The sequence below is a fragment of the Larus michahellis genome, chromosome 4, assembly GCF_964199755.1.
Source record: "Larus michahellis chromosome 4, bLarMic1.1, whole genome shotgun sequence".
NCBI classification, from domain to species: domain Eukaryota; kingdom Metazoa; phylum Chordata; class Aves; order Charadriiformes; family Laridae; genus Larus; species Larus michahellis.
In genome coordinates, this window is record NC_133899.1 from 1,202,331 (window position 1) to 1,229,064 (window position 26,734).

At 58.6% G+C, this 26,734-nt stretch overlaps 1 protein-coding gene across 2 annotated transcripts in view; it reads right to left on the reverse strand.

Annotated features, from left to right (window-relative positions):
• WWP2 (WW domain containing E3 ubiquitin protein ligase 2) overlaps positions 1-26,734 on the reverse strand; it is a 43,417-nt gene that overhangs the window by 4,400 nt on the left and 12,283 nt on the right. For both annotated transcript variants that reach the window (XM_074582611.1, XM_074582610.1), the window contains exons 7-18: positions 21,387-21,526; positions 18,463-18,670; positions 11,931-12,020; positions 9,937-10,111; positions 6,587-6,641; positions 4,481-4,562; positions 3,701-3,829; positions 3,337-3,415; positions 3,108-3,179; positions 2,928-3,016; positions 1,569-1,728; positions 110-243 (exon numbers count right to left, since the gene is read on the reverse strand). In XM_074582611.1, coding sequence (XP_074438712.1) covers positions 110-243; positions 1,569-1,728; positions 2,928-3,016; positions 3,108-3,179; positions 3,337-3,415; positions 3,701-3,829; positions 4,481-4,562; positions 6,587-6,641; positions 9,937-10,111; positions 11,931-12,020; positions 18,463-18,670; positions 21,387-21,526 — 1,413 coding nt within the window. The remainder of the gene's footprint in view (positions 1-109; positions 244-1,568; positions 1,729-2,927; positions 3,017-3,107; positions 3,180-3,336; positions 3,416-3,700; positions 3,830-4,480; positions 4,563-6,586; positions 6,642-9,936; positions 10,112-11,930; positions 12,021-18,462; positions 18,671-21,386; positions 21,527-26,734) is intronic.

A 26,734-nucleotide genomic window follows, 5' to 3' on the forward strand; every position in this document is an offset into this window, starting at 1 on the left:
TGTGATTTCTGATGGAGGCACCTGGCAGCAGCGAAGGGCCGTGGGGAGAAGTGCTGCCTCCCCTGCAGCAGGACAGGCCCTGGGCCGGGAGGGAGAGCGAGGAACTCACTTGGTCCAGACGATGGAGTTGTAAAACTCAGGGTCGATGGATTCCAGGTCCTTCAGCGTGGGCCGTTTGTTCAGCATCCGCTTGTAGAAGGGCAGCGTGAAGCCGGTATCGATGAACTTCCCATGATACAGAGCCTGTGGTGGGGAGGTGACGCCAGGTCACGGGGAACCCCAGGACAGACATGAGGGGCAAGACAATGCTCCACCACTGGGGCAGCCGCGGGGCAAAAGGGAATCACTCCTGGGGTCTCAGAGCTGCGGCACTCACTCCTGGCTGGCAAATGCGGTGGGAAGGAGCGGGCTCCCCCCAGCAGTGCTGCCCGGGGGTGGCTCGCCCGGTGTGGGGTGCGCTTGCAGCCCCTCTCCCCTCCCCACCACAAATTCCACCGCGTCTCCTTCTCCCTTCGCAGCTCTATTAAGAGCACTTGTTTAAACAGAGCTGTGCTGCGGCTTCCCTGAATCCCTGGCTTCCAGGAGCCCCAAGGCAAAGGCAGCCAAAAATAATGCAGACGCTTGTCTAGAACAGCCCAGCGGTGAGTAATAGTCTGGGGTTTTATTGGTATCCTGCAACGCGCAGGGCAAGGCAGGACAGAGCAGGGACCTGAGCAGCACGCAGCCACCTCCCATCCACACCTCGTGGGGCCGTGAGCCAGGGACCCTGCCTTGAGCTCGGGGAGCTCCTGGCAGCCCCGGGCCGGGCAACCCATGGCACCTTTGCCTTGGGGAATGTGAGACAAACGGGAGGAGCCGCTCTGGGGCTTGGGCAGCTGGAAAATCTCACAATGCTGGGGCTAAAAATAGTCCTCGGAGCTGCAGACCCAACAGCACCTGGGGTGGCAGCCAAAGAACTGGAGCCATCCCCACCACACAGCCCCTGGGAAACCAGGTCCCCTCTGGACCCATGGCCATTCCCTGTATTTAAAAGGCATCGCCCCACAGCCTTCCCCACAGCACCCCGTCAATGGCCTGCCTCCCACGGACCCACACCTGAGTGAGAAGGAGCTCAAGGAGGGCGACAGCGCTGAGCCGAGGAGAGCCACAAAGCCTGCAGCAGCTTGGGGCTGAGGTCCCCAGCACCACGGGTGGCCCAGACGAGAAAGGTGTGGAGGGGGAGCAACGACGGTGCAGTGCTGTGCTCCCTTTGGCATGCCTTGGGCTGGAAAAAGCCACCAAGCCTACAGCCCCGGGGACACTGGGGTGCAAAAGGCATGCCAAGGGGAGCACCTCGTCTGGGCCGCCCACGGTGCTGGGGACCTCAGCCACAGCCCCAGGCTGCCATTAGGGTCAGGGTTCAGAGAGCCACAGAGCCCAGCGCAGCCATGGTCGCGGAGCTTCCCCTCGCCCCGCTGACCACGCTGGTCCCCTGCAAGACCCCTGCTCTGTAGGGGGGGACACAAACGAAGCATCTTGTCTCCCATCACCCCCCCAACCCCTCTCGCCCCGTCACCCCGGGCTCTTACCATGGCGATGAAGCGGCCAATGAAGCGGAAGTAGGTGAGGTGGTCGGGGTTGATGGAGGAGGCAGGGTTGATCTGCAGGCAGTAGTTGTTCTTGCCAGCATACTCAAAGAGGCAGTACATGGGGTTGAGCACCTCGTGGGACAGGAGGAAGAACCACTCCCTGGGGCAAGAGGAAGGGGGAGCGTGGTGACGAGTGGCTCAAGGAGCCAGGGGCACTCAGGGAGGCTGCACCCCGGCAGAGGGGACAGCCACGTGCCTCTGCAGCACGCCCCGCACAAACCAGGTGCCCAGCTCCTCGGGGCGACAGTGCAAGCATTGGACCCTGGTGCGCCTTGGCGAGGGTGTCCTCTGCTCCAGGGGTGCTCTGCATGGTTTGTAAAGGGCTTCTGGAGACACCAGCAAGAAATACCCCAGTTTACCAGAGACCCCGCTCAGAGCACCAGGGATCCCGACAGGCACCACACTTCTCAGTCCCACCCGTGCTGTCGTACACGTACACACACACGCTGCTGTGCACACACCCCCTCGAGCCTCCCCACACAGGCTCCCCCCAGGAGCCCCACACCGAGCTCAGAGCAGTGTGGGACGGGTACCATCCTGGCTTTGCTCCCCCAGCCGCGCAGGGAGACGGGAGTCCTCAGACGCAGAGGCAGCCCCGGCATCCCGTCCGTGGTTCTACCCTGTGGTAGAACAGCATGACGTAACCTACCATAGGGTAAAACCACTGGCAGGACACAGAGAGAGGCGGAGAGCAGGAGCCCCTGCACCAGAGCCGGGGGCAGCAGCACCACGAAGGAGGAGCAGGTGAGAGCGGCAGGGGGAAGCATTAGCCCAGCACAAGGCAGATGCTCCAAACGAGCTGGCTGAGGCTGACAGGGACACGGGGGCCACCCTCCAGCTGACACACAGCCCGTGCTGCGCGGTTACACCATCCTCGGGTACATCTGCATCCTTGTAGCAACTGCATCCCACCACATCTGCCTTGAAATGCACCGACCATCCCGGGAAACACCAGGGCCCGTCGGCTGCGAGAAGAGGCTGCTCGACGCATCACCTCCACGCCTCAGGGGCAGCAGGCATTGGCACTCAGCGCTGGGGGCTGCAGGAGAGCCCCAGCAGGTCTCTGTGCCAGGGACAGGCTGCTGTGATGCTTTTAGGTCGTTCCACCACTCCCAAAACTCACACCGTTTCCCATTCAAACACCCCTGGGCTCCTCTGCCCAAGCAGGTGCTGCAGAAAGGCGAGGTACCCCAAGCGCAGCTGCCGAACAGACTCCCCTGCCTGCACTGTCCTTTAGGGATTCACGCTGCAGGCAGGGCACAGACCCGCCCAGCAGCAGGCGTGTGGTCCGGCACTCACCTAGCGATGCCACCATAGTCCAGGCCCTCCTCTCCTCGCATGATGATGTACAGGCGGCGCCGCAGGTCGTACGGCTTCATGTTCATGATCTGGGGAGAAGCAAGGGGAAGCGTTCCTGCGGGCTGGTGCAAGGGCCGGCTCCACACCTGCCCAGGCTCTGCGGCCCCAGCACCTCCTCACCTGCTGGAAGGAGTCCTCAAAGAGCGTCTGTCGGGAAACACTGATCTTCACGTGACTGGGCAAGGCGTTTGACTACAAGCAAGGCAGAGAGAGACAAGGCTTTGTGCGGGCTGGCACAGTGGCTCTCCTCACCTACACCTGCCCACGGGGTCAGGCTGTCCCTGCACCCATCCAGCCCTGCGGCTCAGCAGCCCCCAAGCTGCCAGGGCCCTAGAGCCGCTCTACTCACGTGGCAGAGGAAGCGGAACTGGTGGTACTTCCATCGAAAGCTCCGGTCGTATGCCCCCGGGGAGCCACCCTGCTTGCTCCTGCAACAGCAGCACGAGCCGTGGTTCAGCATTCTCACCTGCTCTGGAGCAAGCTGCCTGGCCCCAGCAGCCTCATCGCTTGCCAAGCGGGAGGAAGATCTCTGGGGCACAGCTCACCTCCATCACAACCAAATGTGAGGCCCTAAACCCACTACTCGGTGTCTTTACAATAAAGCTGACCTCCTTCCTCCACTCCCTATCACAACTGTGGGAAGGCAGCTCGAGTCCCAGCTCCCAGTTTGCAGCCTAGCTGCAGAGTGAGGGGCACAGCCCAAAAATGCTTACCCAGACTCGAATCCAGGGCGCGGGTCCTTGAAGGTGGTGGTGCGAGTGTTGTGGTCCACAAAGTAACGCACACCCTCGTTCGTGTACTTCATCTCCCAGCCGGGTGGCAGCGGCGGCTCCTGGATCATCCTGCCAACAAGGAATGGGTCACCGGGCAGGCACATCACGTATCTCTCACCCTGAACTGCGGCCATCTGGATTGCTGCCCTTGGAGACCACCTTCAGTTTGCAGCTCCGTGCCAGACAAAAGGAAGGATTCATGGTATGGGATTAGCAAGCGCCTGCCTGCAACCTGAGACAGGAGCCCTGCCTGGGCTGCGTTCTCGGCCAGGACTGGCCACAGTTACAGCTTCACTCCCTGTCTGCAGAGAGGTGGCCTCAGTAGAGACCTGGGTCAGGTCCTCAGCCGGGCCAGGTCTCTGGAGAACCGCAACCCAGAGCTCTCAGGAGCCCAAGCAGAGCCACGTAGGAAGGCAACAGGGCAAGAAGCATGCACCTTTGTGCCGAGGAAGCCCTACAGTCTTCCCCATCACATCCTCAGCTCTACCCTCAGCTCCTGCAAGCCGGAGAGCTGCCCCACAATGCCAAGGGTTGCGGTGTCCAACCCTCCTGGGCTCCAGCACTACCTGCTCGCTGCCTGCAGTTCTCAGCGCTTTTGGCTCCCCAGCGCTGCAGCCCACTCGGTCCCCCGGCACGGACAGCTCTGAGCGCTCAGTAGCCCACGGCATGCACCTTCCGAAACCAGAAGCATCCTCCCTGCTCTCCCCACGGGCTGCCTACCCCTGTGTGCGAGGGTCTTCCCACTGGGTGGTCCGTGTGTTGTGGTTCACGTAATACACTCGCCCATTGTCCTGTCTCTTCTCTAAGAGGAAAGGGAGAGGAAGCATTAGTTGGAGCACCCTGACCCACAGTCCCGAGAACAGCCCTCCCCTTCCCAGCTCACGAGAAGTTTGTCGGCTCCCCCTGTCCCACTCCCCACCGACACTGCCCTGGCTCATTTGGAAAAGGCAAGATAAAAACCTCTACATTTCTTCTGTGTGCACAAGCTGCTGCACCTCCGGGGAAGGCTGGCACTCTCCAGTGCCTCCAAGGCCAGTGTGCATGGAGGTGCCACGGCAGAGGCCAGCCCTGCCAACGTGCTGCCAGGCTGGCACAACAGGCGTGCTCGGCCATACATCTCACTGGGCAGGCGGCACACGCACCCTCCTTGGACACGCAGCGCTCCACAAGCGCGGCATCCCTCCAGACGGATCTGCAGGTGCTTTCTCAAACGCATCCGAACTCCCTGCGTGGCCCTGCTGCCAGGGCACAGCTCGTGCTCCCGGCATGCGCCACACAGGCACGCACACCCGCACCTCCTGTTGCACACAGGCATAAAAGAACCGTGCCACTCACGCCAGCACCACTGCCCGACCCCTCTGTGCCTACAGCCTCACACCCTTGCTGCACAGCAGCCTCCCAGCACACACTCCCCACGTGTGCCACACACACTTCCCTGGGCACCCCCTTCCCAACACACGCTCACAACACTATTTGCACACTCAGAACAGCAAGTGCCTCCCAGCCACGACTGGGTACCATGTGCCCTGGCCCAGCAGTGAGCCTGCACCCGCTCCCCACCCTGCCAGCCCCCGGGTGCCCGCACCCACCCTATGCACCCCGTCTCGTCCTGCCTGCATGCCTACTGACACCGCTCTGCCTCTCGCCAGCCACCCCCTGCGCACGCCCACACACACTCGCTGCCTCCCCACCAACACGTGTGCCCCACACGCAACACACCTCCTCCCTCCACGTGCCTGCGTCACTCCCCCCACGCACGGCCCTGCTCCATGCCGGCAGGGACGCCCTGCACGCACGCTCCCCTGTCACCTCCCAGCCACTGCGCCCCCCCTCACTCCATCTCACTCCCAGGCTGTGGGAAGCAGCCCCCACACCGTGGCTCAGGCAGACCCCACATGTGATGATCGGGATTGCATCCATCCTGGGGACCCCATCCATCCTAGGGATCCACACTCCAGGGTGCTCAGCCCTGTGCAGAGCTGTGTCTCCCCCCAGTCTGCCCAGCTGACATTGGGGTTGGGGTCCCTCTCCTCACTGATCCAGGAGATGGGCCACCCAGCGCAGCAGCGAATGCTCCAGCACTGTCCCAGTCAAGACTCTGCCCTTGGAGATCTCCTTAGCAGCCTAGGCCCCCTGTGTCCCGCTCCCCGCAGTTTTAACCCCTCTCTTGCCCTCCCTGCCTGCCCGGCACAGCACTGCCCGCCTGCTGCCCAACTGCACCCACGAGCATCCCAGCCTGCCCTCTCCAGGGATGCTCTCACTGTGGAGGGAGGACTCTCTGCCCTGGGAATGGCACAGAAACCTTTCAAAATATCCCAACACTCTACGCTTGGGCCCTGGGGAGAGGCAGCCCTGCTCCTGCCGACTCCCAGCCCCGCTGCGGACCAGGGCAGAGCATCCCGGGAGGCACACACAGCAGCGGGACAGATCCCTGCTCAGCAGAGGAGGGGTCTGGGGATGAGCGAGGAGTTGGATCCCCAACCTTTCCCCCTGTCCAAAGAACAACCACAAGCACTTCTGCATTCAGTAGCTGAGAGAGACTGGGAACTCCTCCAGGAAAAGAGGAAAAAGGGAAAAAAAGCTGGATTTCAAATCAGAGACCGTGCTAATCACGGGCAGACTCAGCCCCACATGCAGCAGAGCATGGGAAACGCTGGCTCCCCAGCCACCATTCCCATTAATGCCAGGGATGGGAGAAAAAGAGCTGCTGACAGCACTGTTCTCCCCACGGGGCCGGCAGGGTCCCACTGTGGGTGACCGAGGAGCATCCCCGGTGGGCTGTGTGGTGAGCGCGGCAGCAGGCAGGTGAGGTGCCTCAGTACTTACCCCAGCCAGGAGGAAGGGGACCAAGAGGATCATTGTCGGATGGGGCGCCAGATGACTAGAGACAACAGAGAAGGCAAAAAAACACAAAATAAAAACCAGGGCAGGGACGCCTGGGAAGAGCAGAGTGCGGAGGTGAGCTGTGGAGCCCCCGCTCCCACTCGCCTGCCCTTGGCCCGCAGCTCCCAGAGAACTAGGGAAAAAAAAAAAAAAAAACCAAAAAACAACCAACTTGCACACCCGAGGGCGGTTTAAAAAAAAAAAAAAAAAAAAGAAGGAAAACAAAACAAAAAAAGCACAAACTAAACAGGCTGGGGCAGCCAAGGGGGCGGCGGGGCAGGGGCCGTGCCGCACGGAGGGAGCGGGCCGGCCCCGGCGGGCGCAGATGTGCGCGGCTGCTCGGCTGCCGCCGGCCGTCCCCACCAGATACACCTCCAGCCTCCTCCAAGAACCACACACCAGAGGGGAAAAAATATCGCAGGCCTTTCCAATGAAATCATTCCCACAAGCCCTGTCCACGCCCAGCGCTTCCTGGCGGGCCGGCGGCCCCCCCATCCCCCCCCCCCCGGCTCCCCGGGCCGGCCGCGGGATGCGCTCGCACTGAGCCCGCATTCATCCCGCGCAGACGGGCGGCTCCGCGCCCCGCCGCCCCCCCCCGGCAGGTCGGGGGCCGCCGTACAAAGCACCTTTCTTCTTCCCCGGGGCGGGCAGAGCCGGCCGTCACCCAGCCTGAACCGGGGGATGCCCCGGGATGGTGGGGAGGGGGGGCGAGGGCAGGCTGGCGTGGTGCCCCGCTGCGCCTCCGCTCTCCCCCCGCCGAGGTCCCTGGGGATGGAGGTGCGGCCCCAGCACTCGGGGGTGCAGGGGAGAAGGAGGCCTGCAAGTGCTTTTAATGGTTAAATTAAGAAAATCATCGTTACCAAAAAGGCATTTTCATTGCACCTCCTGAGACCCAGCTGCTGGAGAGGGGCCGATGTCCCAGTCCCAGCCCAGCGGGTGTCCCAGCCCTCCAGGGGCTGGGGATCGGAGTCAGCCAGGGCTCAGGGAATGGCACCCACAGCCAGGCCCATCCCTCTCACCCGGGGATGGGAGGCAGCCCCAGGCCCGGGCATGGCTGCTATTCGGGGTGCCAGGGCCCCCCACTCTGAGACACTCGGGGTGCTCCATGGCAGCCCAGGGATGTCCTGGGACACGCCAGGGACGGGACTAGCACAGTCCGTGCCTCTCCGAGCTTCGTCACTTGTACCCAACCCCATGTGCCGGGCTGGGCGCAGGAGGCACTGCCCGGCACAGCGTTCCTCAGAGTTGGGGCAGTCTCTCAGACAGGCTGGCCAGAGACACGGCCGAGTCACATCCAGAGGTATCACCTCACTGTGACCTAAAAATAACTAATTAAAACAAACAGGGCAGGGGGAAAAGAACCTGGGGCTGAGCTCGGGGGGAACCAGCCCTCCTGCGGCTCTCTGCAGCCCCTGGGAACAACCTGGTCCCTTGTGCTGGCAAGACCCTCAGTGCGAGGGATGCTGCGTGTGGGCACAGCCCGGGGAGCCCTGCGGCACCAAGGTGCCTGCTGGCAGAGCGGTCCCCGGCTGCCCCCCGGCCCCCCGAGCTGCGGCTCTGCATCGCCCAGGGCTGCAGCGCTGCTCATCACCTCCCCACCTTCCTCTCCCCGCAAAGGCGGCTGGTGGATGCTGGAGAGGGGAGGGCAAAGCAAAGCAAAGCCCCTGCAGGGAAGGAGGCAGAGCAGGAGCCATCACCGCTGGCAGCAGAGAGCTTGAAACAAAAAGTACAATCGTTTCATCAGGCTAAATTTGGAGCGCGAGTCCCTCCCTCTGCACTCCGCGGAACCCGGCCAGGGCGAGTCGCACAGCGCTGGAGCGGCTCCAAGGATGGCACTGGCAGAGACAGGAGCGAGCGACAGGCCCGGGGCCCTTTTCGGCCTCCGGTGGAAGCCCCCTCCCGCACACCCCTCCGCAGCGGTGCTGCGAATGGCATGCCAAGGAGCGCGGGCGGGCGGAGGGCAGCAGAGCTGTGACAGTCCAGCTCGTGCTGCGAGGCTTGGAAGGGCTGGCGAGCTGTCCGGGGAGAGATGGGCGGCAAGGAAAGGGGCAGAGTAGCTTCCCGTGCCCCCGGGGAGCAGCCCTGGTTGCCTCTTGTGCAGAGCAGCACCGGAGGACACACTCTGCACCCCCCTCCCAGAGAGCATCCGAGCTCCCCACCGGAGCACAGAGTTCGCACCAGCACTAGCAGTGCTGCTGGGACACGTCAGCCTCCTGGCTTTCTCCGAGAGGAGCTAAACGTCGATGGGAAGCTGGTGACCCTGCTCTGCCCACCTCCACTCCGCACCTGCCTCACCAGACCTCCCCCGCCTTCTGTCAAGAGCCGCATTTTACACCACAGCACAGCCTTTGCGAGGCACATGTCCAGCTGATGGCAGAGAGCACAGGGACATCACCGCTCCGGGCGGCAGAAACACTCCAGCCTGGCTCTCTCCCAAGCACGGCTCACCCCCAAGCACAAGGGCCGCCAGCACAGTCCTGGTTATCAGAGGGTGCTCACCACCGCTGGAAGCCAGGTCCTGGCTCCAGCAGCAAAGGCAAGACCGAGACAAGAATAGTCTCTGCCCAGGAGCTATTCGTCTGCGGGGCTGTTGAGGGATCATTCCCCGAGTAAGGAAATGCAGCTACTCAGCCCAATCCAGGAACAATGGGAAGAAGCAGAGGAAGCAGAAGGAAGCTCACCAAGTCCAGCAGCGCTCGTTCCCTGCGCTCTCTGGTCCCCTGGCTATTGCAGCCCTCGCCATGACCGCACTTGTACCCTGGGCCTTCAGCTACTGCTGCTGACTCCTGCTGCCACCCAAACCCCTGTCCTCAGCCCAATGGAGACATGGGGAGGGACAAGCTCATCCCAAAGAGCCTCCCCTCCTACCACAGACCAGGGCCCCACAGCTTCCTCAGCGTATGCCCCGCTCTGACAGCATGCAGCAAGTCCTGCAAGCCCCCCAGGGCAGCAGCAAGGCTTGGCTGACTGGAGCCAAGGGAGAAAGCATGTGCCTAGCCACACTGGCTCTGAAGGGACACCAGGGACAGGCTGCTGAGGTCACCTCCCATCACCCCTCAGGGCTGTGCAAGCTGTTTTATAAAAAGAAAGTTACTCCCACATTGTTCTCTGCACACAGCAGAGGAGCTCGTGGGCTCTCCTGTCCCAGCGCTTCTCTGCTGAGCTCGCCGAGCTGACAGACCCCACACGGCCCAGTGAGCACCTCCCCGAGCTCAGGGTCTCACGGGTCAGCCCAGGTGAGACTGGCAGGAGAGTGGGGTGAGACCCTCACCACCGCGGCCCCCGGTTCTCACCTGGTACAGGAATCTTTGGCTGAACTGCTGCATGGCTCCTTGGAGCTGGTTTCGCTGGGATTGCCACTGCTCATAGTTCCTGACGTACTCGGCCGTGGGGCGCTGCCACGTGGTGGTCCGGGTGTTGTGGTCCACGTAGTAATATCTGCCTCGAGGATCCACACGTTTCTCCCACCTGGAAACACCAGAGGAAGATGTCACTGTCCTCAGACAGCTCGACGAGTCCTGCTGGCAGGTGCCTCCAGCTGCCGTGTGGCAACTCGGTACAAATGCTGGTGTGAAGGCAGCAGAAAGAAACCCTGGAGAGGTCGGGAGGCACAGCAGAAGGCACAGACCATGGTCCTACACCGAGGAACTTCCCATTGCCCTCCTCTGAGGGCTGTCCCCAGGGCCCTGGACACGCAGCTGTGGCTTGAGAATATCCAGCTGCTGCCCCAGAACACGTTGAAAGCATGACTGAGAGAAGCGTCGGGTTGTGAGCCCCTTCCCCAGCTGCCACGCTCCCCTCGTGCCCCCCATGCAGCGTCTCAGCAGAAGATTTGTGGTTGAGTGCTGCCTCTCAGAAACGCAGGTGAGAAAAGCAGCTCAGAGTCCTCCGAGGGAGGAAAAGCCGAGAGCTGCTGGGGCCCAAGGGTGCAGCTATGAAGACGGGAATTTTTCATTTCACTCTGACACTACAGGCCAACTTCAGACACTTGCTCTCTGGCCCCTCTCACAAAACTAAGATACACTTTAACACAAGGACTCCATTCCCGGCTCCAGCGTAACCACCAGTTTCACAGCTGAAGGGTTTTTGGACAAAGATTCACCAGAAGGAAACACAAAAGACTAGCAAGACTTGAACCACCTCCCTGCATGGGCGCGTGAAGCCTAGATGGGATGTCTAGATGTTAGCAGAGCTTGCACCGGGATGCCGTAAGCATTCCTCCAAGACAGGTGACCTCTGACAGAGGCAAGCCACTGGGTTGAAGGCCTGAGCAGGAGGGAAGGAGTGCACCTGGGGTACTCCCAAACCTACCTTTCCAGGTAACAGCCTCCCTCTTTTAACACCAGACAGATTTCAAGCTGTTGTAGGATCAGAAAGTGGCTGCAGAGACCACAGCTTAACTGAAGGTAGCGTGTGCCCACAGGAACCTGGAGGCTCCCATGGAGGCAAACAGGACAGGCTTGTATTTCACTGTCACATACTACGCTGGCGGTTAAAGCACACTTCAGTCATTCCAGCCTTGAACGAGCTCAGTCTAGAGAACAACAGTTAGGCTGTATTGAGGTCTCTGCTTTTAGAAGCACAAAGAGGTGAGAATTCAACAAGCTTCTGGAAAGCACGTGGCCCCAGGGCTGTGTACAGCCTTTACGACCTGAAGACTTTACTCCCGCAAGTGAAAGCACGGCCTTCCTGGACACAAGTTTGGCAGAACACTTCCTACAGGTCTCATGGAGCTGAGCAGCAGAACAAGCAGATCCCAACGTGGCTGAGACCATAAGAGGCCCCTCAGAGAGTCCAGGGTCCAGCTCCAGGTTTGGGGCACACTGAGCGTGGCTGTTTCTGCTCACCAGGAGCTCAGCCCTCATCTAAAAACATCTGTTTCTCCAGGTGACATGAGGCTCACTCTCTCCTTCTCCCGGTCCTCAGAGGGACTTTGCTGGCACCCCATCCCGAATGCTCACCCCTCTGCTCTGCCCACAAGTGGCTCCGCTGCTGCTCAAGTGTTCAGTGATTTCGGTGGACTGTTTGAAAAACAACCCTCTAGCAGAGGTCAAAACACAACAGATTGGAAGGCCTTTTCCTTTTTACAAACATTGGAAAGACCTTTCTAAGGATACAGGGTGTGCTTTCAGGCCAGCGAACACTTGGTCATCTCACCCCAATTCTTTTTAGAAATCAAAAGACCTTCCTGACACCAACCCACCTCTCCCCTTCCGTGCAGACTCCCACGTGTCTGCTACAAGTTAATTCAGTAGCTGAGATGCCAGCTGCCCCCAGAGCTCCTTACCCTGGAGGAAGGGGTCTCTCCCACGTGGTGGTCTTGTTGTTATGGTCTACATAGTAGACTCTACCATTGGGCAGCTCTCGCTGTTCCCACCTGCAAGGAAAAAAAATTAAAAAAAAAAATAATCATGAGGCAGTTGATACTTGCTAGCACACAGACCAAACCCTGGCTGAGGTGGAGCTACCGAAGCACCTCTGCGATGCCAGCCAGGGCAGTGTGCCTCCCGCTGCAGGGCTCCCTGGTGCCTGTCCCCACCGCGCGCTGCTCCAGGGCCAGCTGGGGAGAGCAGCACCCTCAGGAGAGAACGTGGAAGGAAACCTGAGGCAGACGCGACAGCGCCTGTCCTCTCCTCAAACACAGAGGTGAAGCGAAGGGGTTCACCTGGAACAAGCAACGTGGATCCAGCAGCCTCAGCCCCGGTATCTGCACGGCAGCGAGAGCCGGAGTCTTGCTACACACAGGACACTACACGGGCGCCTTCGTCTACTTTAACTCCTGCCCAAACAGCCTCCCTCGGAACGCTGTCTGCATGTGTGCCCACAGGCTCGCGCTGCAGCTGTGCAACCAGCCTCCCCCACCCACCAGTGAGCTGTGAATAATTAATAATCACCTTATTACCAAGAACGTCCAGAGAGCTGCACCTGGTGGATTAGCAAGCCCACCCCCTCGCATTGCTTAGCTACGGTGTTCTAACCTTTGGTTAAAATAAAGAATGGCAGCAGGCCTGCGTGGCAGTTGCTTGGCTTGCTTGACCAAGACCATCGGAGGGGTGCTGCAGCGGTCTGCTTTCTGAAAACAGGAATAATTTGGAGCATAAATTCCTAATTTCCTCCAGAAAGTAGGAGGATCGTCATAAGATTTCACACAGGGTCAGTTTTATGCCCTCTGAGTTTTTGATGTAGTTTTTGATTGGTTTCTCTTAATACATCTTTAAAGGGGAGCCTTTGAGTTTGGGCTGAGGCCGAATTTTCTCCTTGGCAGCCCTCCTGCTCACTGCTGACAGATACCGCTTAAAAACATCGCGTGGCCACAAGGCACAAGGTTCGGAGGTGGCCCCTGAGGGGAGCCAGTACGACAGGGAGGCCTGGCTTTACATGGCTACACTGAAAACCATTCTTTGCCTTAATTCATTCATGAAAGTGTACGCCCTGGCAAAGGTAAGAGCTCCGTGGAGCGCTCTGCTTTCCTGTCAGCTTTTATTCTGCAACAGAGAGAGGCAAGTCGGCAGCTGCTGACAGATAAAGTGTTCTCCTGCCACACTTCTGCTCCCACAGGTCTCCCTCCCGATTCAATCTTCTATCTCAATTAATCATCACAAAAAGCCCTAGGAAATTAATATACCAGCTTCTGTTGTGACAGCAAGGGAACAAACCTGGGCTTGCAGAAAGCAAGAAGCCCTTGTGGAGGAGACAAAAAGCGCCAATGCCCCATTGCTTGGGCTCACACTGTCTCTGCTCACCTTCAAACCTCCCCAGGGGACGATGAAGCCACCAAACGGTGATCTCAGCCACAACCACACACCTGCTGCGACCACAGGTCCATGTGCATCACAGCCTCGACACTGCACGTCAAAGAGGTGGGAAGGCAGAAAATGGGGAGAGCCTCAGCCGCATTTCCAAGCCCTGGCAGCATGCCGTCAGCTGGGGATCTCGCCAGCCCAGCAGCCATGCAGGCAGCCTGAAAAACCTCTGCCCTGGGCAGAAGGCAATCTTGTACTCTGAGATAAGAGTCAATTGCCCAAAAGCAGGAGGGGAACGTGAATGTCAAGCTCAGGACTCAGCCGAGAGATTGCCTAACCCAAATCAGAGCTGTTGGCTTTGCTCCTACGGGCTTCTCAAAAGCACTGTCAACTTAACGCATTCGCAGAGACCAGGTAATCTGCAGATGAAAGCTACCAGTCAGCAGCACTGCCTTTCTCATCCCTGGAACAGATCTAGGGACACCAATGGTTATCTCTAATGGAAAGAGTCCAAGGCAGGACATACTGCACTGTACACCTTTGGCAGCAAGGGGCTGCCAAGCATAACGCCGCCCAAAGGAGTGACCACGTGAGAGCAGAGCCGGCACTACCCGGTGCGGCTCTGGGATGAGGACGTCTTTGTCTCCCCACCCCATGGTCAGCCTTTTCCTGGGTTACCTCGGGGCAGCACTGGGCGTTGTCAGAGGGGAAACGCCTCAAGTTTCCTGTTCGCTAACGATGAACTCAGTGCTTCATGGGCATAAAAGCACCAGGACAGCTAAAAAAAAAACCCTGAAATCTCCAAAGAGAAAATCGGCATAGCTGGGGTTTCTTGAAGACAGAAGCATGTCCACCCCATGAGATGGACGGCAGAAGGTCCGCGAGCATCTTCAGGGAGAAGGCAGGGCTGTGGAAGTGCTGCTGCCTGGAAAGCTGCCCACTGCAGGCAGAGCTTTGGGAAGCCCCTTCCTAGATCTGCCCTGCAGGTGCTTCAGACCACCAGCAACGGCCAGATACGGACCCGGCACAAGGCTCAGGTGGAGGAATGATGCTATTTCCAAACAAAACACCAAGGCACAATTCCACTCATGAGACACTGCAGGAGTCAGCATCCCACGGGAAACCCTTTAAGCATCATCTTTCCGAGGTCGGTTGTTCATAACGGCCTCCTTTGAGTGGATCTAGAGACATCAGCACCACTCACTCACAGCGTGCAGGACAAGCCCAGCCAGATGCGCCACCCATTGCGTCCACGCTGACATGCCATGCTTCAGAAACGAACAGGACCTCACCCCCATGCACACCGAACCAGTGGTGCCAGCAGTCATTACGAGAGGGGACAAGTCCTCCAGATTCACAAGATGATTTATCTTATGGCTCTGAGGACTTTGAAGTGCTTTATGACAAGAGGCTCTCAAGTCCTCACGTACTGTTTCTGTGGCTGTAGACAAAAAATCCCACAATGAGTACTCCACCAGGGCAGAGGGTTTCTGGATCCCTCAGATACTCCTCTGGCTGCCCTCATGACTGCGGAGACTGCAGATTGCTGCTGGTGGTGGCAGCTACTGATTGACGTCCTCTATCCCCGTCTCACACCCTGTACAAACAGGTGACAAGCTCACATGCTCCTCAGGTCAGCAGCTCCCTGGTGATCTGAAAAGTAAACTTGGTGAGGACTGCCTCACCCTACCAACAGCGAGTCACTGCCATTAAACAGCAAGTTGCAACAAACTTATTACCGCTGACACACAGCAACAACCTCAGAAACAGAGGCACTGAGGGCAACGCATCCTTGCTCAGACCATTACCCAGCTCTTCGCAGGATTCCCTGCATCCCACCTGTCATCCCACAAGGGACACAGCTCAGGGAGACGCATGACAACAGGCTCTTCCTCTGGGGACCCTAGGTCCAGCCAGCATTCCTCCCCGCGCCTGCTGCCACATTGCCCACAGCAAGGAAGATTAGTGGTTTAGCAAGTGCTAGATGGTGGGAGCTCTCACCCACGTGCACAACTGCTGCAAGCACGAAGCGTGCGACGTGTGGGCCCCCGCCAGCTCCCCTCCGACTGCCCACCAGGCTTGCAACAGCAGTGGGTACAGGGAGCCCCGGATGGTGCGAAGTGGCAGTACTGAGGCAACCCTGCAGTCCAAACCAAACGCCCTCCTTATGTAAGAAACCACAGCCCCATGCCTTCTGCCAGGCAGCATAATGTACCTCTTTGTACGGGCGAGACAGCACTGTGTATACACACCACGCTAACGACCGTCTGTGCCCCGCGCAGGATCATCACTGATAGGAACCAGATGCAGGAGCCCGCAGCTCTTGCGCCCTCCCCCCTTTCGCTATCGGTCCGCTCGGAAACCCCTAGGTGAGAACCAGGACCCCGCGCCAAGGGCCTCGAGTACCGCGACCGGCTGCTCCTGTGCCACACACGCTCCCCGGCTTCGCAAGGAAACACGCTCTGCCCAAGCCAGGAGGATGCGAAGGAAGTTCTGGGCACTGTCGGGGTTGGAATTATTCAGAACACCTTCCAGCACCCTCCAGCCCCTAGAACAGACTCCTCGTTGTGTGAGAGATGCCTTTGTGCCCACCACATCTGCTGCAGATGTTCAGAGACAGCTATCCGAGCAGAATAAATAGCTCTGAATCCCCACATGAACCCAGCCACTCTCGACTCCATCTGCACGCAGCCCGGCACGAGCAGGGAGGCTGGGGCTCAGCGCACCCACCAGCGCGCAGATAGGAAAAGCTGCCACCCCTCCAGAGACTGAAGGGAAGCCAAGCGTGAGTGGTCTCCACGCTCCCGCAGATGAAAGGAGACGCTTGGAGAATGAGGCAGGGCTCCTGCAGGAAGCAGGAGGGACACGATGGCTTTCCAGCTCTTCAGCGCTGGAGCAACTGGCAGCTCTGCAGGGGACGTCGCTCCTGCGAGCGGCAAAGCAAGAGCGATCGTTCACAGGCTCCACAGTGCTCTCCGCACAGCCATTCCTGCGGGAGCCGGGCCAGCGAGGGGCTATCTTGCACCGCTTTCTGTGGAACACGCTGCTAACAGCGCTGAAGTGGCCTGGTTTTGTGTGCATCCCTTCTGCCTGAGACATCGCGGCCTCCACCAGCCCAGCCAGCTGCATCCCCATCTCCCAAGCTGGGCCCCAAACCACCACTCAAAGCAATACCCTGGTGTTGCGAGCCAGCCAAAAATCAGCTGCCCTAGATCAGGTCTCAAGAGATCCCCAGAAGCTCATTTATACCACTCCAGGGCCACAGTGTTTTGTGCAATCCCCGTTTAGCAAATCCCTGTTTGTGCAAATCCCTGTTAGCCCAGAACCTGGTCTGGCAGCTCTCAGGGCAGGGCTCGCTCCGTGGAGACCTCAAAAGACTCGGTTCTCCACTCTCCTTCACCTGGGAAGACCCCGATACCTGGTCTCCACCTGAGCGAGCAGGTCAGCTGCTACCCAAGTCAGCCCAGCACGAGCGCGTAACTCGGACAGCACACGCAAGGGGGCTGCTGCTCCCTTTCCCCGCTACAGATCCTGATGTCAGGACAGGGAGGGACAGATACACGAGGTGCTAATCAAAGGTGTCTCCAGAGATCCAAATTCTGCAAGCTCAGCCTGGAGGATGGCTCACGACCCCTTCACTGCTCTTTTCCAGCCGTCTCCTAAAGTACGACAGCTTTATCCTCCTCCACACACACAAGTATAATCTTCTGATGCGTGAGCACCGCAGGCAGACAGGCACGGGGAGGACAAGGGGCCACCCTTCCACCCAACTGGATCAGGTAAATGCAAGTCTGGTGTGTCTTAGAAAGCAGCGCTTGCAACCTCCCAGAGCCTCCGGAAACCCTAATCGTGAGATATCCGTGGGCTCCTCTCCGCCCCGGGAAAGAAACAACAGCCTGTTTCCACCTCGGGCTGCACAGAGGTGGGGAAAAGGAGACCTTCAGTCTACCTGGTAGGAGCAGAAGGGGGCACAAGCTCTGGCTGGAATAAAGACCTTTTTCAGAGCACTGGACTTTTCCAGCTGCCTGGAAACAGGAAGCGCCCAGGCCGGAGAACAGAAACCCTCACACACCCCACATAAAGGCACACTGAGCCGTTAACCCTAATTACCTGTGACTGACACACGAGCGAGGCCCTGACCTTGCAGGCATCGCCTCAGCCAAAGGAAAATAAACAGCTCCCTTCATACAAAACACAAGACATTTTCAATGCCCCCCCCGCCCCCCCATCGCCGCTTTGCTTTTTCAGTCCAGAATTAAAGGTGTCTGAAATACAAGGGGAGACCAGCCCAGCTGCAGCAGGGAGGGGGGCTGAGCCCAGAGCCTGCCCACCGCCCCCACCGAGAGCCAGCGAGCCCACTGGCACGGCTCAGCCAGCCCCAGCTCTCCCCCCCAGCCCACGTCCCATGGAGGAGGAGGAGGAGGAGGATGCGGAGCATCCGCACCGGGAGAAAAACAGGAGAAAAACAGCTAATTGAGGGTCCTGCCCACCTCCCACCAGCAGTGGCTGACGCCTCCATGGTGTCTCTGGAGCGCACGTTCGTGCCCTCCTGCTCAGTGGGAACTCCCTGGAAATTCACTCCCTCTCTCGTGCTTTTTCCTCTGACTGATCCCTTCAGCAGCCCCAGGAGAGCAGCGTGGTCTGCTGCTCCCCTGGGCACAGACGCTGAGAGGCTGCTTGCCGCAGAGATGTGATTCACCGTTTATTACCCCAGAGACCCACAGCGGACACAGATCGGACCCCAGAGGAGGAATCCACAACAGTCACACCCCGGCCAGATGGCTCAGACAAGGGAGGACAGACTGTGCCAGGCCAACGAGGCACAGGGGTCCCTGACAGGGCGATCCCCCAGGCCCTCTCTGCTCTGCTGACCACCATCATTTCCACCAGCTCCTGGTGCAGTGCAGCCCCCTCCCTCAAGCATCCTCTTTTTCCAGCACACAGCAGTGCCCCAGTTTGGTCGTGTCCCCCGAGCCGTCCTGCCAGGGCTGTGTCTCCCTCCCCAAGGGCCACAGGCGCTCCATCGCGCTGGCCCTGTCAGGGGAACAGAAGTCTCAAGCAGAAGGCAGAGCTTACCCGGGGGGCAGAGCATCCAGGGCTAGCACCGCTGCCCGGGCCGGCGGGGCGCTGGAGCCGGAGGCTGCCTCCTCTGCCTCTCCAGAGCTGGGCAGGGCAGGAGCGACAGAGCCGTCAGCCATGCTTGACGCTGCTGGGGTTGGTACGCTCGCTCCTGCTGCCGGCCTTTCCTCTTCGATGTCTGCGGCGACCACTGCGTCTCCGTTCACTGGAAAGGCAGAGGGCACAGACGTTAGCACCCAGAAAGGGTAATGGGGGCCTGGCTGATCTACTGCACCCACGCAGCCCAGGAGGCAGAGCACGTGGTGGGTGGCAGTCACTACCACCCAAACGCGGGACTCATGGTGCTCCCAGCCTGCAAAGGCAGCACCTCCTTCCCCCAGCAGTCAGGTCCCTCTAGAAGTTTTCTTTGTCCCAAGACAAAAAGCAGAGGGTACTTGGCATTCGTGCTCCGTACCTCTTCTGCCGCTTGCAAACATGCTGCGTGCGTGATGGGAGTTCAGGTAACGCACAGGAGCCCAGAAACTGCTGGTGCAGCATCCCCCCGCCCCGGGCAGAGGGAAACCCAGGCTCGGCAAGTCAGCTGCACTGGTAAGAGCTAAAGGTTGCTAGATTCCACTGAACTTTTGGAAAAGAGAAGGCGAAGAGACAGAGCAAAGGAAAATTACAAAGAAAACTGATGAGGAGGAAAATGCAGACCAAAAAAAATGAAAGGGAATTTGTTTGACCAATATTTATTAGGTAGCCAAAAAACCCTGAGACTTGGCAGTCCAGCCGAGGATAACTTTCGCTACAAGACATCCGGGCTTCAGTGGCAAAGCAAAAGCATTAAAAACAAACCAGCAACAAGTAACAAAGAAGCAAGGGATGCAGACAGAGCTCCACAAGTTAGAGCTGAGAAACGCAGAAAACTGTAAGGCAAGTATCTGTGTCTACAAGCCCAAGCATTTAGAAATAATACAGGAAAAAGCCTCAAAAGAGTATAAAGCCCCACAGAAGAACTACAGACGCTCTGTAGAAGAGGCAGGCTGCTCGGGACACTTTTGCTGCGCAGCTAGAGGGTAGCAGGACAGCATCCTCCAGCGCCGCAGGAATCCTGGCACACAGCACCAGCAACCAAAGGAGCCCCTCAGGCGGCATCTATGGGCAATGAAGATTTCCAGGTTCACTGCAACTTCCACCGCAGTCCTGCAAGACTGAGGCAAGGAGGTCTCTGACTGCTGCTCATTTCTAGCAAGCCTTGGGAAGGGCAATTTTAGAAGCTTCAAACATGTTGTGCCACTCTTCAAAGGGAACCTGCAGAATGACCCAGGTGACTACGCTGTGATCGATTTGATCTCAGTCCTGGACAAAGCAGGGGAAAAGCTGATCCAAAGTTCACCTGATAAGGAAGGGCTCCAAGGGGAACACAGGTAGGGCTAAGCAACATGGCTGTAGAGAAAACACGCCATGAAATAATCTCCTTTTATTGTCGGATGAAATTACAGCTGTGAGTGACAAATGTAATGGGGACGTTCTTGCAACAGTCTGCTCAAAAAACACCAAAACGTACCAAACTGAGGAGGAAGAGGATGGTTTCTAGAGGCATTCCACAGGGCAAGAGAGGGTGTCCAGCACTAATCCCAGCCACCAGAAACACTCATCTCCCCATCCTGAAGTGTAAAGTCATCACCGACAGGACTTACAGGAGACACGGAGGTTGGCGAGTGGTAAACAGCAACGAGGACGGCACAGCCATAAAGCCACCGGGAAGGCTGGGGCCGGGCCAATAAAACTTGTTTTAAACAAACCAAAGCCAAGGAGCCAAGTTGCACTTGGGAACAAAAATTCTGTCCATAGCCCGAGGGAGTGTCCCCCGCACAGCGAGGACACTGGGAAGGGCTGGGTGGGACAGGGGACACGGCGCAGCATTGGTTCCCAGTACAGCGCTGCGCCAAACAGGGCAGAGACGAGCCACAGCGGCGGGGAGGGGAGCACGGACCAGGAGCAACAGCTGAAAGGCAGCATTTCACGTCAGCCTTCCGCTCCCCCATCTCCCTTCCCAAAACGGGTTTTGGCAAAATTGAAATTGCATTGCTCCAGGCTTTTTCCAATGAAATGGAAAAAAAAAAAAAAAAATAATCCTCCTTTTGGGTTGAACGAAACATTTCCTTCTACCCGAAACAAAGCACTCTGCTTCTCCTTCCAGGTCTCTGATAAAAGCAAAAGAAAGGATGGTGCTGCCTGCAAAACAGTGCAGAGGAGCAGGAGATGCCGCGCTGCTCGTCCGGCTCCATGAGAGCCAGAGAAGGAAAACAGATAAAACAGATAAGCTGCTGTAGCTTCATAGTCAGGCACTCTGCAGGTCCCAGTCCCCACTCTACAAGATATTTATGGTTTTGTGGACAAATCCAAGAAAAGACAAGAAAAACCCTTCCAGAAACACACCCTGGCATAAGAATCAGCCCCCCTTTGGGAGTCAAGTTTGTGCCTCCTCTGGGGCTCGACAGACAGCTGCTCCTCCTTGCTTTGGTGGGCAAGAGCTCAAAACATTTTTGCTGGAGACCGATGGGCAAGTTCAGCTGAATGCTCCCAACCCTGAAAAAAGCCCACTCGGCTGTGATAACTGTCCTCCTCGCAGCGGCATCAGTGGCATTGCTGTCTCAGTACCCTTTTAAAAACCTGGAGCTGAATGCAGTATTTCTGTCAGGGAGACTCCAGAGAGGAGCCACAGAAATTATTCACGATGGGCAGAACGGATCCTACCAGTGCGTTCTGCAGAGCTGCCCAGCTTATCAAAAGTAAAATCAATAAAAAACTACCAATTCACAAAGAGGAAATTCCCAGGCACTACACGACCTGTTATCTTAGCAGAAATTCATTTTCTCCCACCAGATGCAGCCCCAAGCTCTGTCCCCCCCCTCCTCCCACGAGCGCTGGTTCACCTGTGCCGTTGGCTGTGCCGTTGGCCATGCCGGCGTGCTGCGTGCTCTTGGCCTGCTGCCGGTGCCGGCTCCTGGCGCTGGGACTTTGCTCTCCACTCCCCGTGTTTTGCCTGGCCGCTCCAGCCGCATGTCGGTGCGTCCTGCAAGGGAAAGAAACACGGGAGCTGACACACACCGCTGGCCTCACAAAGAAAACTCGGCTCCCGCCTTTTTGCTTCTGTCTCATGCTGCTTGTCCCCCAGCACAGCCGTCAGTCCTCCCTGAGAACGGCCAGGATGCAGCCACGTGCCTCTGCTCCTCCGGCAGTGCCCTGAACTTCGTGCTCCTTACTCGGACCTGCCGGCCTGCCCATGGGTCCTGGCCTGCCGGTGGCCCAGTCCCCTGGAGGAGTAACCTGGGTGACAATGACTTTGCTTTTGTTTGCAAGTGCTCCCGAGAAATGGCCCCAGGCGCTCACAGCTGGAAACCCGCTTGCAGCACCAAGCTGTCACGGCCACCAGCAGTTTGCTCCATCCACCCCTGGAATAAAGCTCCCAGGAGAGATTCCACACATCACCAGCTCCTGCACCACTGTGGGAACCCCCCCCATGCCTCCCGCCTGGCTACAAACCTTGCACAAAAGCAGGTGAAGAAGGTGCAAATGTGCTCTGCTGCCGTGACAGCTGTGGCCTCTGGCGAAAGAGGGAACAGGCAGCTGGGAAAGATGGGAGCTTAAATCACGGCACAGGTTACGACCAGCTTGGATGCGGCTGCTCCATCTCTCAGGGGGTCTGCACTTAGTGCCACGATGGAGCTCCCTTGCCACCACGTCCCCGTGGCCACGGCAGCCTGACCGCCATGGGCAGAACGCCTGCCACTTCCCCCAAGCAAACTCTCCCCCTCCGACCGCCCTGGGCCCCTGAGGCAGCCCAAAAGCATTCAAGAAAAGGCTGGGTTTTCATGTTGATTAAGAAACCCGGTCATTACTGCACGTGGAGAGGGGGACAGGGCAGGGCAGGACGGGGGGACGCTGCCTTCCCGCATCCCAGGGGCCAGGGGAACAGAGGCAGAGCCCAGCCACCCCTGCCCAGGATCCCGGGCCGGGGCAGCAACCACAGAGGGTGAGGACCACAGGGATTAAAAAGTTGGTTTGCCCCAGCCAAATTCTCCCCTTAAAAGGGCAAAACCCGCAAACTGTCCCCATGTCTCAGGGCTGGAGCTGGGAGGGAATGGCAGCTTGGCAGCGACAGGGCGCAGCATCAGTCATGCCACCCTCACCAGCTCCAGCAAGCCCTTGGTTCCTCCCACTCACTCCAAAGCCACTCTCCTTGGGGAGCGGATCACGACAGTGGGCAGAGGAAGGGCTGGGATCGGGAGGAGACATGGGAAAGCATGAGATGGTTGTTGAAAATAGATCAGATAAGAGCCATGGTCAGAGCAGCCTGCGAGCAGAAGCTGCCGTGGCCACTTGAACAGCCATGGACCTTCCCAGGAGGGCAGCCCCAGACAAGGGGTTCCTCGAGGCACCCCTCAGATGGTGACCTTGCACCAGAAACCCTGGCTACCCCCAGGACACCTCTACATGCTGCGGGTTTGCTTTGGCCACCAGCACCCGGGGGACTCGGAGCAGCTGCAGGAGCAGAATGGGCTCCTCTTCCCCTGGCTGGGGGGTGAAGGTTGCGCATCACTGTCCACCCATGGGGCTCAGTGGGGCACGCTGGCACCATGCACCTCCTGAAAGTTGGCTGGGACCCACCTTCCCACATTCACCCCATGGGGAGGCAGCACAGCCCCCAGAGCCCTGGCTGAAGGGGAGCGGGCAGGTAGCACCACCGGCAGGAGCTGGTCCCACCAGGAGCAGCCCCCGAGGCACAGGACAGATCTTGTCCCTGCCCTTCTTAGCACAGATGAGCTCAGAGCTGCCCAGAGAGTTTTTAGAAACCAAAACAGGATGTTTCCAGGCTGCCAGCCGGCCACACAGGGTTACCAGGCCTGAATTAGCCGGCCCGCCGCCCAGCCCAGCCCTCCTACGAGTGCTCCCATCTGGGCATTGTCTTTTAATAGATGCGTGGAAACAAACCCAGCGAGGCCACGTGAGAGCGGCGGGGCTGGGAACGTGCTCTTAAAATAGGAGCGGGGAGAAAACAAGTCACGGCGCGGATGAGAACAGCCTCTCGCAGCCACGCCGGTGGGACGGAGTGGGGTGTACGTACACCAGGCGGCTGGCAAGAGCCCTGCGGTTCCCCATCGACTGGAGACCTCGCATGGCTGCCCCATCGCCCCTCCTGGGCTGGAGGGAGCAGACGATGCTGAAGAGGGAAGTGGCGTCAGCCAGGGTGACATCAACCTTTCAGCTCCCCGTCTCTGCCAAGGCAGAGCCCCCACGCCGCAGAGGCTGACGTCGGCCCCGGGCATTAGACCCAGGAACAGCTGCCTCCTCCCGCTGTGGCGGCCAGAAGGTCCTGGCACGAGACGCCAGCAGAGGTGGCAGCACCAGTCTCGGTCTCACTGGGCAGACCAGATCACAAACTACAGACGAAGCGGAGGGAGGGCAGAGCACGCAGCCGGGAGCCAGCACGGGCTGCGGGGGGTCGGGACATGGCCACTGGGAAACACATGCGTGGAGAGTCCCAGCGCCATGTGGGCAGCAGGGGCTCAGCTTCCAAAACACGGAGCTGAGAAATTCCCCCTGCCCCTGCAAAGGCGGGAGGAGGCAGCCACGTCCCCAGCACCCAGCCCTCACGCCTGCAGTGCCAGCAACAGAGACGGCAGCTGTGTATCACCACTCTGGAGCTGGAGCAGGAGGAACACGCCCTCGCCCCACGGCAGCGGGACATGCAGCTGAAGAGTCAAGAGGCTCCAAAACCCCGAACCCAGTTCATTCCTGTTACCCACCCCTTTCCAGCTGACCCAAGACCCCTCTCACGGCTTGTTCTCCAAGGCCCTGAGCAGCCCCCCGGCCCCTCCGCGGCAGCAGGCGGCACACCTACCATGCAGCACTGCCTGCCTCTCCCCTGCCTGTGCCAAGGGTGCAACTGGCGATGGCAGCTCCTCCAGCCTTCACTGTTGCTGCGTCACACCAGAAGCCACATGCCTGGGGACAACCCACAGCCACACAGAGGGCTTTGCAGAGCAAGGGGTCTCATGAAGGGACATATTTCACCTGAGTGACCCAGAGGAACGTCTCCTGCCTGCCCTCAGGGATGCTCATGCCCATCACTAGCTGAGCGGTGACTTTTGAATGTCACGCAAGCAGAGAAAGCAAAGCGTGCTGCGCTGAAGAAGTCACTGAGTTTGGATGAGCTTGTGAGAGGTGACAGCAGTTTCTCACGGCCGTGCCTAGATCGCAATACCCGACGTGGCTGGCCAGCCGGAGCCTCTCCGTAGGGCAAGCAGCAAACCGGGCTACTTTATTCCCTGCTGTCAGAAGAGGCCCCTTTGGCCACCGCAAGACAAACAGGGATTGTGGCAACTCTCTCGGCACCCATGGCACCAGCTTGCAGTGGGGGACCTCTGGGCTCTGTTTCCTCTCCGCACAGAAGGCTGTGGAATTTCACACCCCGTCACCAAGATTAGCAGCAAATCCCAAGATGACATTTGTTCAGGAGAAGAAAGAGAAACCCTGACCAAGCAGTTCCCCTTGAGGGGACAGTGTAGAAATAGCTGAGGAGCAAAGAATGACTCTTTTCTTTCCGTCCTGCCTGCGAGCGAGTTTGCCAGCATCCATCACCAAGCCCATGAAAATAAACATGGCTCTGCGTATAAACAGAGCAAACATCAAACAGCACTCCCATGTGCAAAGGACCTGTACTCCGTTCCAGAGAAGGCAGCTGCCTCCATGGTGGGTACGTACCGCAATGCTCTGCCCTGTGTAGCAGTACTGCATCAAACTGCGGAGTTATGTCCGAGCAACGCTAAATTCAGGCGAGTGTAAAATGAATTGAAAACTAGCTAGGAAGTTTCCCATACCAGAGCAGCCGTGGGATTTTTAATGATTGCAAGCACGCCTGGAAGGTCTCTGAACGTCCCCTGGAGAAGTACTGGCTGGACCTCACCACACTTCTCTCGCACACTCACAGAACAAGACGACACCAAAAGCAGAAACGACTTTCAGGCAATCGGAAAGCAGCCAGGAATCAGAAGCGAGCAGTCACCAGCCTGAGCCTCTCAAACCAGAACTTTTTTGCAGGCTTTCTAGCACCTACTGATAGCTGCTACGCAGCTGCAAAGTCCAGCTCCTGCCAGGACACCTCGAGCACTCTCTCACCCCTTAGGAGGCTTTAACACCTGGACAGCAGGAATCAAGAGAAGCAACCAAAACAAAAAGGCACCGACTGTGTTCAACAACCTGCTCCCGATTTCCCATCCCACTCCCTCCTCGGGTGGGAGATGAACACACGATATGGAAGGACAGGGTAACTTTTTAGAGCCAAAACCACTTCTCCCATTCGCTCATCTCTTGTATGTGCCCAGCAGGTGAAGAATGAGCAGAAAAGCTCGAGGTGTGGGGCTTGCTGCTGAGAGTGCTCCTAAGGCTGAGGGCACGCAGAACCTCTTATCGGGCAGGCTGCAAGCGCCCTCTCTACAGGCACGCTTCTAACCAGAACATCTGTATAGGCTGCTGGGACATTGCCACGCTCTGGAAATATAAATAGGTGTTAAATTCAACTCCATGTTGACAGTGTGACACGTCTCTCAATAACCACAGCTCCAAAAGGAGCAGCGCTGAGCCACTCCAGCCCAGCGAGAAGGCAAGGGAGGGCACCGCGCCAGGCACAGGATGGCCTGGTGCCCAAGCACCTCATTTCCTTTGGAAGCAGCTGTTACTTCCCTGCAGCTCTGCTTCTCCTGCTCTCCCTGGACCTGCGGAAGCGTCCCCCTGTGACCATTGCCCAGAGGGGCATTGTGCTTCCCAGCCTGGCCCAGCGCCTGGCCACGGCGGTGCCTGAGGCAAGAGCTGGGGTCCCCTTAATCCCCATTTGAAGGGGCTCCTGCAGACCAGCCCTTTGCCTGGTCACAGCCTGCCCCACACCTCCCTGGTGGACCATTTCCTCAGGTGCCAGTAAAGCAACTGGTGGAAACTCTCTGGGTCATCACAGACCTGACACCCCTTAAGAAACAAATAGTTTAAAGAGAGGCCCCAGTCAGCCACAGCCCGGCTGTACGGCCACCCCACAGCCATACTGTCCTCCAGGTCGGCCAGCCCACCCCTGCTCCACACCTCCTACGGACTGCTTTGCTGGGGGATCACTGGGAGATCCGGAGCGGGGTCCACTGCACAAGGATGATCTAGACACTTCTCAGCTGCCTCACAACCACAGCAACCACCCAGTAACAGCCCGACAGGTGCTGCCAGCACAGGACACTTA